Source organism: Juglans regia, chromosome 2 (assembly GCF_001411555.2).
Source record: "Juglans regia cultivar Chandler chromosome 2, Walnut 2.0, whole genome shotgun sequence".
NCBI classification, from domain to species: Eukaryota; Viridiplantae; Streptophyta; class Magnoliopsida; order Fagales; family Juglandaceae; genus Juglans; species Juglans regia.
In genome coordinates, this window is record NC_049902.1 from 35,545,840 (window position 1) to 35,560,232 (window position 14,393).

The following is a 14,393-nucleotide window of genomic DNA, read 5'->3' on the forward strand; positions in this document are numbered from 1 at the left end:
GATGGGATGGTGAAGGAACAACCTATTCCCTGAGACGCAATGCACTCGCTTCTTTATTGTTTTGAAGTGAAACTGACCATGAAACCAAAATGTCCCTACAGGACATCTGATAAAATTGGAACCATACAAGGAAGATTACTATGGCCGCTGAGCGAGGATAGATTCCTATGGCCCCTGTGCAAGGATCAGAAGAACAAATCGAGAAATGGACCATGAAACCGAAACCAGAGCTTTGAAACATACTATATTCATTCAGAAAACAAAAAAGGGCCATTTATTTATGGGAAGTTAACTGATTAAATATACTTGTTAAAAATTAAGGGGAGAGCATCCTGCAATCCAATTTGATCTTGTGTAAATCAGGCCAACAGATTATGCCATTCGCTCCATGACCTCTTGGAGTATAACGGTCGTGTCCCGATAATATGATTCTGTCTGAGGCAGATTCTTCTTCTTGGCAGCATCTTCAAGCTGTCAACACATGATTTTACAGTTCTTTAAACAGTTCTGGTTTGAAGAATAGATATGGGAAGTTTTGAACTTTATGTGAACCGATTTACCTTTTCGAAGCTGTCGAACAATCTGTTAGCCAGATCCAACAGAGGTTGCTTTTCATTCACTGGTGCAGCTGAGATCACTTTATCGAAATCGTAGTACATGAAGGTGGACTTGAGTCGTAGATACCTCCTGACATAGTTTAAAGTATCTTGTCCGACCAAATCCGCCATTGCTAAGAGATCAAATGCATATTTTCTCAGCCGATAGGCACTACCTTTGATTCCAATATTAGCCATATAGATTCCTTTCTTCAGAAATGAACGAGTACCCGTTTTCTCATTTGCAATCTCTATAAGCAAAAGAAACAGTAAGGAAACAAGAAAAGGAGCCCTTTCTACCGAAGCAAGAAGACCGAGCAAACTGCAGAGTTTTATGAACTGAAAGCTTACGTACCGTTGTAGACAGGCGGCACAGGTAAAGGGCCGTCGATCCAGAAGCCATTGTCGTCGGCTAGAGATATCATCCCATTGGCTGAATTTCCGATAAGAGCTATGGACGCAAGGCTTATTGCTAATCTTCTTGTAGTTTGTAATGGGTGTGTTCCAAGACCCTCGCTTTTCTTGCCGAGAAATCCAACTATTTTCACTCTGTTTGAGGTCCATTTGACGTTGGGAAACTTTGGAAGGGCTGGGAGAGTTTTGGAGATTCCATTTATGTCTGCCATGCGAGCCATTTTGGAGGAACTAAAGTGATACAATGAGACTTCTTTTTTCCGTTAAATCCGTTTGGCAAAGTACCGGCCACTACTGACCACCGGTGAAGGATATCCTTATTGAGGACAGTTTGGTCAATTTGCCAATAGAGATTTATTTTTTGTTTTTCCAGCAAAAGTAGAGATCTCACCCTTTTAGTACGTAAATATAGAATTTGCCAATAGAGATTTATTTATTAGCTTAGAAAAAAAAAATATAATTATTTTATTTTTAAGTTAGTGATAGGTCACATAATTCATACTTTTTAAATGATAATATTTAATTTTTAAAATTTAAAATTTAAATTAAATTATATTATGTAAACACATTATCTGTGTATCCTATATACTGACTTGAGAGTATAATTTTTTAATAAGACGTAGAATAAGGATTTCGATGGTGCCTCTAATTTTGCATTTCCCTATTTATAATTTATATAAAATATATATGAAAAAATTATGTTTAATATCAAAATCTAATCTATTTTGTAATTGAGTAATGTTAGATATAGTTATTGATTGCATAAGTACAGCGCATTACATGAAAAAATTAATTTTTTAATAATAAATTTTATTTTTTTTAAAAAAATATGCAACATTTACACAATCTATAATTATATTTAATATTAATTTATGATAATAATAATTTATTTTTCTCTTGGGTGCGAGTGGGCTTAGGAGAAGAAGGCTGAGGCTGATGTGCTGTTAAGAGGGCTCGAAGCCCAAACCCAAGAAAAGCCGTTTACTGGGGCGAAGGATGGGTGACGAGTCCCAACACCGCACCACAGTTCACAACACGAGACACCACCAGCACCAACCACCAATCCAAACCCCCAAAGGCCAAGGCCGAAACTCCTTTCCCCACGCCCTGACCTCACTCAGATTCTCTTTTCCCGAGAAAAAAAAACCTGCCGTCCCTCTTTTTTCTCTCACCAAACCCTCTCTCACCCATCCGCGTCTGTTTGTTTCTCTGTATAACGGATTCTCCGCCGGGAAACCTGAATTTTCCGGCAAACTCAACCCCTAACCGAAATGGTCTCCCCTGAAAATACCAACTGGCTCTACGATTATGACTTGATCGACGATATCCCTGTCCCCGACGGGAATTTCTCTGCTTCCAACCCGGGATTCTCCTGGCCCGCACAGGCCCTGAATGGTTCTCCTAATGTCAGGTACTAAACTTCTCTACAGACTACCTCTAGCAATTAGGGTTTTTTTACTTTGTTTCATTGAGCAACTTACGGCTTTTAAAAAATAAAAATGAGAAATCTCCTTCGTTGGGTTTTGTTTGCTGGATTTGTGTTTAATTTGTATTGTGTTTAATCTACCTCTAGCAATTAGGTTTTTTTTACTTTGTTTCATTGAGCAATTTAGGGCTTTTAAAAAATAAAAATGAGAAATCTCCTTCGTTGGGTTTTGTTTCCTGGATTTGTATTGTGTCTAATCTGCTGCTTGCGATTTGGTCATTGGGATGAAATTTTTGGTTCAAAGTTGATGGATGAGAAGGCAATTGGTAATTTTTAACTATTTGTGTTATAATTTCCGTATTGTTTAGTTTTGATTTCGTGTATTTGGGATGATTGAGAATTTGATGATTATATAGGAAAAGTAGTCTTTTGATACTTTTGGCTTATGATGTTTACTAGAGCCTGAGTCTGCCTTTGTACAATCTGCAGGATGAAATGATTATTTTAGTTGTACGTATGCCTGAGCATTTCTTTTTAACGCATTATTGATTGGAGTTGAGGGTAGTTTTTGGGGACAAGGTCCATGTTGGCTGACACGTTTTACGTTTTATTTTTTCTTTTTGGGAAATCTTTTTATGTGTGGGTAGTAGTCGTTGCTAAATTTGCTTTATCGAACTCTACTTTCTTTTCTGTACCTTAAGTTGAGAGATATATCTATGGATTAAGTGATGGGGTAAAAAAACTTTAGACCAATATATAATGTTGGGACAGAGGTTTTGCGTCTATACCAAAGATGGAACTGTGTGAATTGCAATAGGGAGTGGAAACACCTTTCACTCTTTCGTAATTATTGAAGAAAGGGGGGGGATTCAATACAGTAGCTCATTGGTGTTCACGCAACCATTTTTATTTTGCAGATTTTCTATTTTTCTAATATTATTTTTGGGGTGTGCAGTAAGCAAGTTAGATGCTATTTAGTATCAAAACGACTACCTGATTCTTTGCAGACATAGAACTATACTGGTATAAGCAGAATGGCCTGTTATATCTCCATACTAATGCAATATAGAGCAGTCATGAGCTCTGGACTGGGAGTCCAGGATTAAATGTTGACATGATTGCATTTAGAATATCTTAGGGGCTTCATTAACATTCAACTTATCACAATATTATTTTTCATGTTAATGGGAAAGGTTTTTGACGCATGTGAAGATTGGCATAAAGCAATTTCTTTTAATCATATGAAAAGTCATGTTAAAGTTGAATAATGACTAACCGTCATTTTGTTTTCACTTGCGATGTGAGGATGTATTGTTTTATTAAGTTTTTTAATTTGCATCTGTGTGGTTACTGATGTCCTTTTGTTCTTGTTTGATGAAATGAGCTGTTTCTAGTGTGGAGATTGATGGCTCATTGGGGGATTCAGACGGCATCAAGGACTGTGGCCCAAAGAAAAGGTACACATACAACTCCCTCTTTTTGCTTTTTTTTTAAAATATGATGAACAAAATCGTGTGCTACTTAAAACTGTGTTCACCAGTTTATGGGAAGGGCTACATGAATGTTTTTCCCCAATATCTGTGGGCCTTCAGAAGATTTTGAGCATATGATTTTGCTGAGTAGATTTTCTGGGTGAAATTTTAACTATGGACGCATACATAGGCCAGAATCCAAGTAATTAGATGGAATCTCAAATTGAGGCTATTGATTATCACAACTGTGCTTTGTTAGACAATGGGTCCAAACTTGATTTGTTAGAAGTATGATACATGGATCAATGAGATTATCTGTCTCTCTGTATCTTCTGCAGGGGTAGATCTGAATTGTGCTGTGCTTCTAGTTCCAAAGCTTCTCGGGAGAAGTTGAGGAGGGATAGACTGAATGACAAGTATTCTCTTGTTCTTCTTCTTATTATTTTTCTTCTTTCTTCTTCCCCCCCTCATGCATGTTTTTGTGTTTGTGATGATTAGGTTTGTGGAATTGGGCTCCATTATGGAGCCCGGGAGGCCTCCAAAAACGGACAAGGCTGCTATTTTAATTGACGCTGTCCGAATGGTGACTCAGTTACGGGGTGAAGCCCAGAAGTTGAAGGACACAAATTCAAGTCTCCAGGAGAAGATTAAAGAGTTGAAGGTGAAGCTATTTTCATTTTTGTTCCATTCACACTACGTTTTTGCCACCTCAAAAATGCCAGTATGTCCTAAAGAGGATACATGATCGTTTTCTGAGGCAAGTTCCATTCTGTACCTTGTATAGGCTGAGAAAAATGAGCTTCGTGATGAGAAGCAGAGGCTGAAGGCAGAGAAAGAGAAGTTGGAGCAGCAACTGAAAGGCATGAATGCGCAACCTGGTTACTTGCCAGCTCCTCCTCCAATTCCTGCTGCATTTGCTGCTCAGGGCCAGGCCCCTGGCAGCAAGTTGGTGCCTTTCATTAGCTACCCAGGAGTCGCAATGTGGCAATTCATGCCACCTGCTGCAGTGGATACCTCACAGGATCATGTACTCCGACCACCGGTTGCTTAGGTTGGCAGTCCATCATGATTTGGACTCGAAGCCCAAACAAGTGTATTCGATTTGTCATTCCTATTGCCTGTAGTAGTTGTTGCTTAAGTCTCATAAGCTGTAACTGGATTTTATGGGAAACTTTATTTTCTATCGAAGGTACATTTATGAATTGATGCCGGTATTTGCATGTAAGTGTTAATAAGTTTGTCTGGCAATCCTTGTTTCTGTTTTGACTGCAGTCTGCTTTGATGGAGGCATCGTGCCTTTTGGGTTCTCCTGTTGGCACTGCAAGTTGAAGTGGAATTTGGCTCCACTGTATGAGCGAAAGTCTTTTTTGACCTTTTTGTGAACTGTAGGAAGTAGCAAGCATTAATCCAGTGAGTACAAGACTCCTCATATGTTAAGATGGTATATGTTTCGTACTTCCCATCCATGAGAAATTTTTTTTGGAAACAACGGCTGAAACGATTTTTATGGATAATCAAACTTGGTAAACGGATGTACTGTCCGTATTTGGTTTGGGACAAATGTTGCAGCAATAATCACTAATCATTCGAGGATAAATAACGGTGACAGCGGTTTCTATGCTACACTCTTTAGACTTGAGAGGCTGGTTTGTAGCCTGTCGTTGGAATTTGGGATTAGAAACCTTATCTACATCATTTTTTGTTTTGGTTTTTGAGTGCCCTTTTCTTTTTCAAGCCAACTACTTCCTTTTTATTTGCTACTTCAAAGCTCAAAATGGCTTCCAATCTTCTCAAGATTCATCTACGAACCATTGAAACTGCGAAGCCATCAATCCCATTTCCTCACTCCAAAGCCCACTTTCCGTTTCTCCCATTTCATTCACATCAACAACTTTCCCTTTCCCGTATCCATGTCTCCTTTTCTCCAATTCTGCCCCGTAAACCCATATCCGTCCGCTCGTCCCTGTCCTCTTCCACTCCACCCACTTCAAAAGAAGAAGCCATCCTCCAGGCCAAAACCTGCCTTTCATCCACCTTAGAAAAGCCCCTCAACAACCCCAAACTCGTCGGTAAATTCAAGAAGCTAAAGCAACCCAGGTTCCGACTCGAAATTCCGGTCATTGACGACTCGCCCGCATCGCTTTCGCAACTCGCTCTCGATGTCTTTCAGGACTTGCCCATTAAAAGAAAAGGCTCTCCTGTTAAGTTGCTTCTCCTATGGCCTAACGTTACCTTAAGAGAAGGTGCAATGGAAGCCTTTGGAATTCAGTCTTCCAGCCAAATTGAACATACGGACATTTCTTCATTGAAGACCGAAAATGGTGATACCAGAATCTTGAGTTCTGCCGATGTGGCAGTTTTTTTGGTGCCAGAGGCTTCACAGTTGGAAGTTATAAAAGCCGTTACTGACAGCTCGTATCCTAAGCCGGTGGTGATTTTCAACCCCAAATGGGTGTTTGAGGAGGAAAGCAATTTTGGTGAGCTGGGTGGCTTCGTGGGGTCATTCGAAGTGATATATTCATTCATGGGGTTGGAGGTTAGAGGGCTTTTGAGTAGGAGGAAGGGAGTGGTTTTCAAGTGCGTGAGGGATGGGGTTGTGAGTGGTGAGAGATGGACGGTTCTTGTTGAAGAAGAAACTGGGGAACTGAAAGTGGTCTCGAGGTTCAAGACACGGCCATCGATCACCGAAGTTGAGAATGTTCTGTACAATTTAATGGCAATCAATTCGCCCATCACGAAATCTGCAAAGTTCTTAAAGGATTTGGTGTCAAATGTAACTGGGAAAAAAGCAAGTTAAAGCAACTCTGATTTTGATCTCGATTTTGATTATCTTGAGGCAAGCTGTCCGTCGAAATGCCTGAAAGAAACCGGTTGTAATCTTTACTGACACTAGATATGTCAAGTCTGTGATATAAAAATCCCTGCTCGGTGTATGAAAAAGACGGGGCTTATTTAATACAAAATTATGAGATTGTATTTCTGGTAGTCTGTGTAGAACCTCATCATAGATGTGAACAAATCACTTAAGTGAATAAATATGGTTTGGAAGCATGGAAAGATAAGGAAAAATGGGAAAGAAAGAAAGAATAAGGAAGCTTTAACCAACAACAAATGATAGTTCAGAAAAACAGGAGGCTGATGCTGTTGCCATCGCTGATTCAGTCCTCAAGGCCTTGAATTTGCGAAGAACTCTCAATCGCTTATCTTCTTTTTTAACATATACAAAAGGATATTCGTTTACCAACATATTCCTCTCAAAATCCATTCTAAGAAGATGCCCTTATATGACAGCTCTTGATGAATTTATCTGAAAAGTTCACATACTTTGCCCATAATGGCCTAAGTTGCGGGAATGCTATCTCTAGCCACGGCTTCGCCCTGCCGTTGAAATGGATGACACCAGCACTCTCAGCATCAGCAAAGCTCGTATTGTCCTGGTAACCCAGCCCCAGCATGTGCCAAAAGGAATCGATAACATAGACATGTCCATGGAAAGCTATCAGTCCAGGGGGTAATGTCCCCAGTTGCCACAAACTGAGATCCGATTTCAAGTTCTGCAGACATGAAAACATAATAAAATCGGGGTAGAAACTGAATAACATCATTCTGCTTATACCCTGCCTTTCTTCTTAAACATAGGCAATGTACGATGGGGATATACCTGTTCAAGCCAGTAATGGTATGAAAGGCTTATGTTGGTCTTCCTCCATGCATCTAGATCAAAAATGTTCATGCCATAAGCCCATGCACATTCATTGGGATCGAAATTCTTTGATATCAAAGGATGGGAGAAGTTCAGATAGCTCTTGAACCGCTTTGACATGACAAATGTATCTTCTCCCCTGCAAGTTTCCACTGCTCCATTAACTTTTCCATTAATATCAATGTCCCATAGTGGTGAAAGATCTGTTTGAACCACGATGTCGTCATCCAGGAAAACCACCTTGTTTAGGCTGGGGAACAACTGCAAAAGAATTGAAATGACATTTAGCCGATTAAGAGCATATATTAAGAAGAAACAAACTTGGTTAAATTTAAAAAAGTGATTTCTTGTTTTTCTAGTCGAGCAAAAATGCAGGCACTGCAGCTTTCTCAAACAATAAAACGGCTTTCAAAATAAAGTTGTTTACCTCTGGTAGATGTATTCTGATGTGATTCATCACAGAATTGTATTTAGGACTCAAAGCTTGTAATTTTGCTGCAATGACTTGGGGCTTCTCAGTATTATTTGCCACAATTGCCGATGACCCGCCTCTAAATTGCGATCGCACACGTTGGTCCTTTTCCATTGCCTCCAAAACTGGCACCTTCCCCTTGGAAAACCAATCAAAGTGGTGCAATGCCTTGACTTCAATTATTGCAGGAGATAAGGGATGCAGTGAGAACCATGCCTGCATGGGATAGTAAGTTTTTCTATCCGTGATTATATGAAGGACAACCTTTTGGGGGCGCAGCGAGTTCCGGACAAGTGATGTTGCAACAACGGAGGCAGCGAGCACATTGTCAGAAGCAAGGACAAAGTGGAAGTAGGAGTTGTCAACGAGGGCAGGGACGAGTTCAGCAGAAGGGAGCTGGAGGCGGGCGGCCGCATTGGTGGAGTGCTCGTTGGCTAGCTTTAGAGCAAGGCAGTGGAGCTGTTTGGGTATGCTACTCGACGCTACATGACGGTATAAATATTCTTGGATTTTGGCTGTCCGAGTTCTTTGTTCAAGAAGGGTAACCTGAAAAAATTGTAAAATCTTAGTTGAGAGCTCGAGACCATAAACTTACGATCGAGTAGTACTTGTGTCTGTTGTTGCATACCATCTCTCTAAGCTTGACAGCAAATGTCTTGGCGTCGGATTTGCTTTTCTTAATCTCGGCCATGAAGTCCTCCAAAGTCTGAGGAACATCAGATCTTCCTTGTAATTCATCTTTGTTCATGGGCTCTTCTAGTATTTGGTATATCACTTCTGGGACCTTTAAGACACCAATTTTTTTTTTTTTTTTATTCAATTCATAAACACAATTAGCAATAGGATATAAGATTTGGATTGGGAATGGGGGCTGGGAAGTTGGGAAAATAAGTAAATGAACGATGAATAATTTTATTTGAAAATCTTTTACGCCACACATCATCTACATATCAAACTATGTCATGTGAATGATATGTGGTATAAAGACCTTTAAATAGTCCTAAATAATTTAAAGTCAAAAAATATAGGAGTCCGGAGATATTACATTTGAGTCGAGCCGTCTTCCCAAAATACCCGGTCTTAATCTTTTACCCAGGCAACCTACCATTAGAACACATGTAGTATGATATAAGTAACTACAATATTGATTAAACCTAACATTTCATTAAGCACCCAAAACAAAAATATCAATAATAATTAATTAGGTTGGTACTCGTGGACCGACCAAACACTTCTGTGCGGTTATTATGTCAATTAATTATATATATTTTTTTGGTAAAAGGTCAAAAAAAATTATTAAACAAATTAAATGGTTGGAAGTCATCAACAGGTCACACCTAACTAGAATTTCAAAAAGGGTATCTAAGACAATTTACAAATGTATATAATCAGCATGCATGCAACATATATATACATCTGCAGGCGGCAAAGTTCATTAATGGGCTCAACGATATTGGTTTTGAATAAATTCCTTGCTTGAATTTTCAAAATTTACTATATGGATAATCATTTCTGAACCGCTAATTAATTTAATTTATCGATGATTATCAAAATTTATATCTTATTAGTTTATACTTTTATGGATATATATATATATATATATATTAAATTTTAAATCCACAAAGTCAGTTACGATATTGTATTCTAGGTAGAATAGACGTACTTCTGCATGCCGGTTGTCTAGATAATGTCTCTTTATAAATCATATATATATATATATATATATATATAATTTGATCTGGATTTTTTTATTTATTTAATTAGCAGTAATATTGGAATTTCAATTTTTGTTAGTTACTCTTGCATTTTCAAATTCATTCTTCAATGCTCCAATAAAATAAAATAAAATAAAAAAAACAACAACAACAAGAAGAAAACCAGTGTGATTTGAAAGCTGGAAACTCATCATGCAATGGCTTAGAATAATGTTAATTACGCACGTACGTACGTACCTATGGTAGAGCACTTGTTTTCTCCATCAATGGTGTCCACTGCTGTCAATACGAACACGAATCGGAGAAGAAATGTAAAGAATAAAAGCGAATAGAAAAGCACTCGATACGAGACCCTCCTTGAGCCAACCTTCACTTTGATAAACTCTTTAAAGCCTTTCCCCGGAAACACTGATATGTGCCTCAAACTGGGTGATATGTAAAGCTGCATTTCTCCAGAAAAACAAGACAAGAAACACACACGCACACGCACACGCACACGCACACCCACACCCACACACCGGAAGGCAAACCGACGTCGATCGAAGTTTTTCTTAAGGGCTAGCAGCTTGTTATTTCATTTGGAAAATCACCCAAAGAAGAAGCGAGTCGAATTGCAAGAACCCTCCTTGTGATGGTTATGCTGTAAAAGGAAGAATTCGATGGTGTTTAACGTAGCTATCTTTTACCTAACCTTGCTTAGCATTTGGGCTTGAGTTGTCAAGGTTCTGGAGGCTTATTTATTTTAAGAGGTGAGCGGGGGGTTGTTAAAGAGAAAGAGACATGAGACTGAGAAGAGGATGTCTTTGTTTTGTGGGTATGTGTTTGGCTTGAGCTTGAAGGAGGGAAGTTGAGGGAGCAGAGGAAAGAAAAATAAAAAGAAAAAATATGAATATATTTGAGATGAGGTTTGTTTGGTGTTTGCTTGGCTTTGCCTCCACATGAAGTTTATGTAGCATGCAAAGACTTTGAACTTTGACACAACGGGGCTTCTACATGGAAAATGACTCTCTCTTTGCTGTGGGTTGGGGCTTTGGTTGTTGGAGTAAAAGTACAGGAACCTCTGTTCCACTTCTCTAACAAATAAATGCAGAGAACTTCAAGGAGGTTTTGATTTGTGTTTGCTGCTTGTAAGGCTAAATTTCTCACTAAAAAAAGACTCAATTTTTGGAGTTAGTCATGTGAATCTTGGCCTTAGTGCACAAACAGGAGAGTGTAGTGTTTACCACATAAAACAGATATGTAAATGGTATGATTATGTTTCTAAGCCTTAATATTCAATCACATTCAACAGTCCAACACAAAGAAATATCGATATGGTATTTAAAATTTTTATGAGATTCACACTACTCGAAAATTCTAAACAGACAAATTAAAGTCTCGTTTGGAACTTAGACTGAACTCAGTTCAATCAATCTAATTTTAAACTAAATCTAACATCTAAACGTCCAATTCTCAAATCACTACACTCATCTTAACTTAAAATTTTTTTACACGTGAGACTCATAACTTTTTTCAACTCAACACCTATTTACACGTGAGACACATAACATTTTTTAACTTCTCATAAATATATCTAAACTCATATAAGGTGAGCTTCACAAAACTCATTACACCATCTTAACTTACTACTATTCATAAAGAATTTAACTCAACACAACATTCAAACAGAGCCTAATGTTACAAGATTCACATGATGCATCTATCTTTTCTAAGAATTAGACCATTCAATTCGGTCAGACAATTAAAAATGATCTCAATTGTTTAGTTTGAGCAAGTAGTGATACAAGCAATTACGGATTTGAAAAATTATATATGAACATTTTTCAGTCCTATCTAGTAGTATGTATTCTACTGATTAATATATAGTTTGAGACTTTTACTATAGTCATCATTGGCTTAATGGAACTTGGAATATTATTGTGTTAGTGGAAATGGTTAAGATTAGAAACAAGCGCTTGGAGCCACGTGTAGATGGAAAAATATAGAGACAGCATATCTGCATTTGACTAAGAAGGTAAAATGAGGTGGGTTTTGGATAGGTGCTTCCAACCTAAAGACTTTGGTCTTGTCCTAATCTGAAATGTTTCCAATTTTCCACATGATTTCATTTCATTGTGACCATTACCGATACCACCCGGCCCAAAAACAGCAAAAGTTTGGTGGTCTTCAATGCTTCAGCCAAAAGACCCAAAACCAAAACAAGATTAGTTTGTCGCGTCAGCTAATTTGGAGCCATTAATTGAAAGTACTCCTACATCTATAAAAAAAATTATATAAACATAATATTACAAATTATTGATATAATTTCATTTAATCTATTAAATCTATTTTACAATAAAAATAATTTTATAATCTAACGAATCACATCACTTTGTGAAATTATTTTTATATAATTTATTTGTAACTAAAGATAATTCAATATTTTTTTAATATTTAAATATATCATATAAAAATATTATAAACACGTTTATGATATAAAAATATTGTCAATATATAAATCAATGTAGGAATATATGGACGCATATTTTATAGTAATTAAAGATATATATAAGAGTTTCCTTCTTTTACAAAAAAGATTCATATTCAAATTTAATTGCAAGAAAAAGTGTTAAAAGAACCTTGGAGACAAAATAAAGAGAAGCCATGCATTGAAAATATAAAGTTTAAGAAAAGAGAAAATATACTTACAACCGTAAATTGCGTAACCACCGCGTAATCGTTTTGAAAAAAAATGAATAAAACATGGGAGTCAAATGAAAAAAATTAATTTTTTAATAGTGGACTCCACTCTTTTTCAAAGCGATTATGCGACGATTACGCATTTCACGGTTGTATGTAGAATTAAAATGAGAAAAATCTTGAAGATGGCTCAATGAAGAATCGAGATAGATTAGAAGCTATTAATTTTTTTTAGCATATAAGTCTTTACCTCTAGAAGATCTTGAGAGCCAAAGGTTTAAACTGGCTTGTTTGGAAAAAGTTTATATCTCAAAATTCTCATTTTATCTCATTGTCAAACATCACTCAAATACAAATACTATTAAACTAATCATTATAACTTTTTTAAACTAATCATTATAATTTTTTCAAACTTTCAAAAAAAACACAATTTAAATTTTTTAAATTTCCAAACAAAAATGATATTACAAAAAATATATTCTAATAATATTTTAATTTTATAATATTTTTTATTTAATTTTTTCTCTCTCATTTTCTAACATGACATAAAATATTAACTCAAACTATTTTATTACTATTCACAAATTATTTTATTACTATTTACTATATTCACAAAATTTTCATCTATCACACTCTTAAAGTTTTGAGTAAAGTAAATCTTCTAACCGGTCACATTATTAAAGGGCCGAAAACAGCCTCCAAATTTTTTTTTTCCACGTAGTCCACCCACGGGGTTAACAATGGGACCGCATGGCACACAATCAGAAACACCTATGGAAGCCCTCTCGCCCAGATCCCTCACCCCTTTCCTCTCTCCCATTGACATCGTCGCGGCGGCGATCGCAACTCTTGCGAGGAGTCTGTCTCAGCGGCGATCGCAACTCTCTAGGTGGGTGATCTAATGGCATATATAGACTATGGTAGTCCACCAGAGGACCAAGTGCAGCTGGTGAAAGACCGACTGGAAGCATAAAACTTAGAAGCGGCTTTGGAACTAATGGAAGAGGAATCGACAATCACATCATTGTCGTTGTGCTCGTCTTCGTCGGACGAAGAGTCTGGGTCGGGGAAGAGTAAGTCAGGAGGGTCGTATTCAACGAGGTTGGTTAGGAGGTCAGAAGCAATCGTGTGCTACCCATGGATCTCATTGGTGGCGGTGATGATTCAGGCACTCGCGCATCGCGTGAGTTATGTGTGGGTTGTTGAAGAGGATGGGAGTTTGTCTGGGATTGTTACACTTGCAGCCATGTTGAAAGTTTTTCGAGAACATTTGAACTCGTTATAAGAAATAACTCAGAAGATCGATGAGAACTCAAACGTCAAAATTGCAAGATCACCATAGAAGAGTTTGCCAAAGAATCTGAATCCCACAAATAACATCTCCTTCGACAAACCATCTAACATCATAGCACGTGAATAAGGCTTGCGAACGTCGTTCTTGCCAAGGCGACCCAAAAAAGGTTAAAAAACATGAATTATCTGCCACAAGATAATTGTCAGGAAGATGTGGTCTTCAACGTGTATACGTGACAAGCAATCGTGATCAAACTTCAAAGAACATCAAATCTAATGAAAACGTCCAATGAAGTCAAGTGTCTTCGTGAAAATTCTAGTTAAATTCACAAGAGGATTTTGCTTTCAAGTTTATACGGATTTACTGGTCATCCCTTTGTGTTATTACATTGGATCACACTTTAACAACGAATATTTACAAAAAATAGATGCACCACTGTGATGATGAAGAGGATGATGGTAGGACGATGGTGAGTGGTGGCTGCGTCGAACTCGTAGTGGTCGTCTACCGGTGGCGGCAACACAACTCGTCGGGTTTTTAATTATAAGTAGAAATCCCATGTGGTTGAACCTCATGATGTTAACTTACGTAATGCTGAGATTTCACCTTCTTATTCGATGCT

The 14,393-nt window shown here is 37.6% G+C and overlaps 4 protein-coding genes across 4 annotated transcripts; 2 read left to right on the plus strand and 2 right to left on the minus strand.

Annotated features, from left to right (window-relative positions):
* Window positions 1–217: 217 nt before the first annotated feature.
* LOC109014410 (photosynthetic NDH subunit of lumenal location 3, chloroplastic) lies at window positions 218–1,286 on the minus strand. The gene is made up of 3 exons (XM_018996879.2): window positions 952–1,286; window positions 561–847; window positions 218–471 (listed from the first exon to the last, which is right to left on the minus strand). Exons 1-3 carry the CDS (start codon window positions 1,229–1,231, stop codon window positions 373–375), a joined length of 666 nt encoding a protein of 221 aa, XP_018852424.1. The 5' UTR covers window positions 1,232–1,286; the 3' UTR covers window positions 218–372.
* A 707-nt stretch (window positions 1,287–1,993) lies between these two features.
* On the plus strand, window positions 1,994–5,171 carry LOC109014401 (transcription factor ILR3-like). The gene is made up of 5 exons (XM_018996869.2): window positions 1,994–2,421; window positions 3,831–3,893; window positions 4,247–4,324; window positions 4,407–4,569; window positions 4,693–5,171. Exons 1-5 carry the CDS (start codon window positions 2,282–2,284, stop codon window positions 4,957–4,959), a joined length of 711 nt encoding a protein of 236 aa, XP_018852414.1. The 5' UTR covers window positions 1,994–2,281; the 3' UTR covers window positions 4,960–5,171.
* Window positions 5,172–5,573: 402 nt separating this feature from the next.
* On the plus strand, window positions 5,574–6,893 carry LOC109014394. Its single transcript, XM_018996856.2, has one exon. The coding sequence runs from the start codon at window positions 5,683–5,685 to the stop codon at window positions 6,703–6,705; it is 1,023 nt and encodes a 340-aa protein (XP_018852401.1). The 5' UTR covers window positions 5,574–5,682; the 3' UTR covers window positions 6,706–6,893.
* On the minus strand, window positions 6,889–10,493 carry LOC109014385 (probable galacturonosyltransferase 12). Its single transcript, XM_018996844.2, has 6 exons — window positions 10,036–10,493; window positions 9,129–9,184; window positions 8,712–8,867; window positions 8,039–8,629; window positions 7,570–7,872; window positions 6,889–7,462 (listed from the first exon to the last, which is right to left on the minus strand). Exons 1-6 carry the CDS (start codon window positions 10,244–10,246, stop codon window positions 7,175–7,177), a joined length of 1,605 nt encoding a protein of 534 aa, XP_018852389.1. The 5' UTR covers window positions 10,247–10,493; the 3' UTR covers window positions 6,889–7,174.
* Window positions 10,494–14,393: the final 3,900 nt, after the last annotated feature.

What these genes read in the sequence shown, in the direction of transcription:
- LOC109014410 (XM_018996879.2), bottom strand. Translation starts at nt 1,231, where the DNA reads ATGGCTCGCATGGCAGACATAAATGGAATCTCCAAAACTCTCCCAGCC. An exon ending in TGTGCCGCCTGTCTACAACG is followed by an intron (nt 848 to 951) that starts GTACGTAAGCTT and finishes TTTTGCTTATAG; the next exon opens with AGATTGCAAATGAGAAAACG. An exon ending in TGTTCGACAGCTTCGAAAAG is followed by an intron (nt 472 to 560) that starts GTAAATCGGTTC and finishes ATGTGTTGACAG; the next exon opens with CTTGAAGATGCTGCCAAGAA.
- LOC109014401 (XM_018996869.2), top strand. Translation starts at nt 2,282, where the DNA reads ATGGTCTCCCCTGAAAATACCAACTGGCTCTACGATTATGACTTGATC. An exon ending in GACTGTGGCCCAAAGAAAAG is followed by an intron (nt 3,894 to 4,246) that starts GTACACATACAA and finishes TATCTTCTGCAG; the next exon opens with GGGTAGATCTGAATTGTGCT. An exon ending in AGAAGATTAAAGAGTTGAAG is followed by an intron (nt 4,570 to 4,692) that starts GTGAAGCTATTT and finishes TACCTTGTATAG; the next exon opens with GCTGAGAAAAATGAGCTTCG.
- LOC109014394 (XM_018996856.2), top strand. Translation starts at nt 5,683, where the DNA reads ATGGCTTCCAATCTTCTCAAGATTCATCTACGAACCATTGAAACTGCG.
- LOC109014385 (XM_018996844.2), bottom strand. Translation starts at nt 10,246, where the DNA reads ATGCAGCTTTACATATCACCCAGTTTGAGGCACATATCAGTGTTTCCG. An exon ending in TCAGAATACATCTACCAGAG is followed by an intron (nt 7,873 to 8,038) that starts GTAAACAACTTT and finishes ATTCTTTTGCAG; the next exon opens with TTGTTCCCCAGCCTAAACAA. An exon ending in ACCATTACTGGCTTGAACAG is followed by an intron (nt 7,463 to 7,569) that starts GTATATCCCCAT and finishes TCATGTCTGCAG; the next exon opens with AACTTGAAATCGGATCTCAG.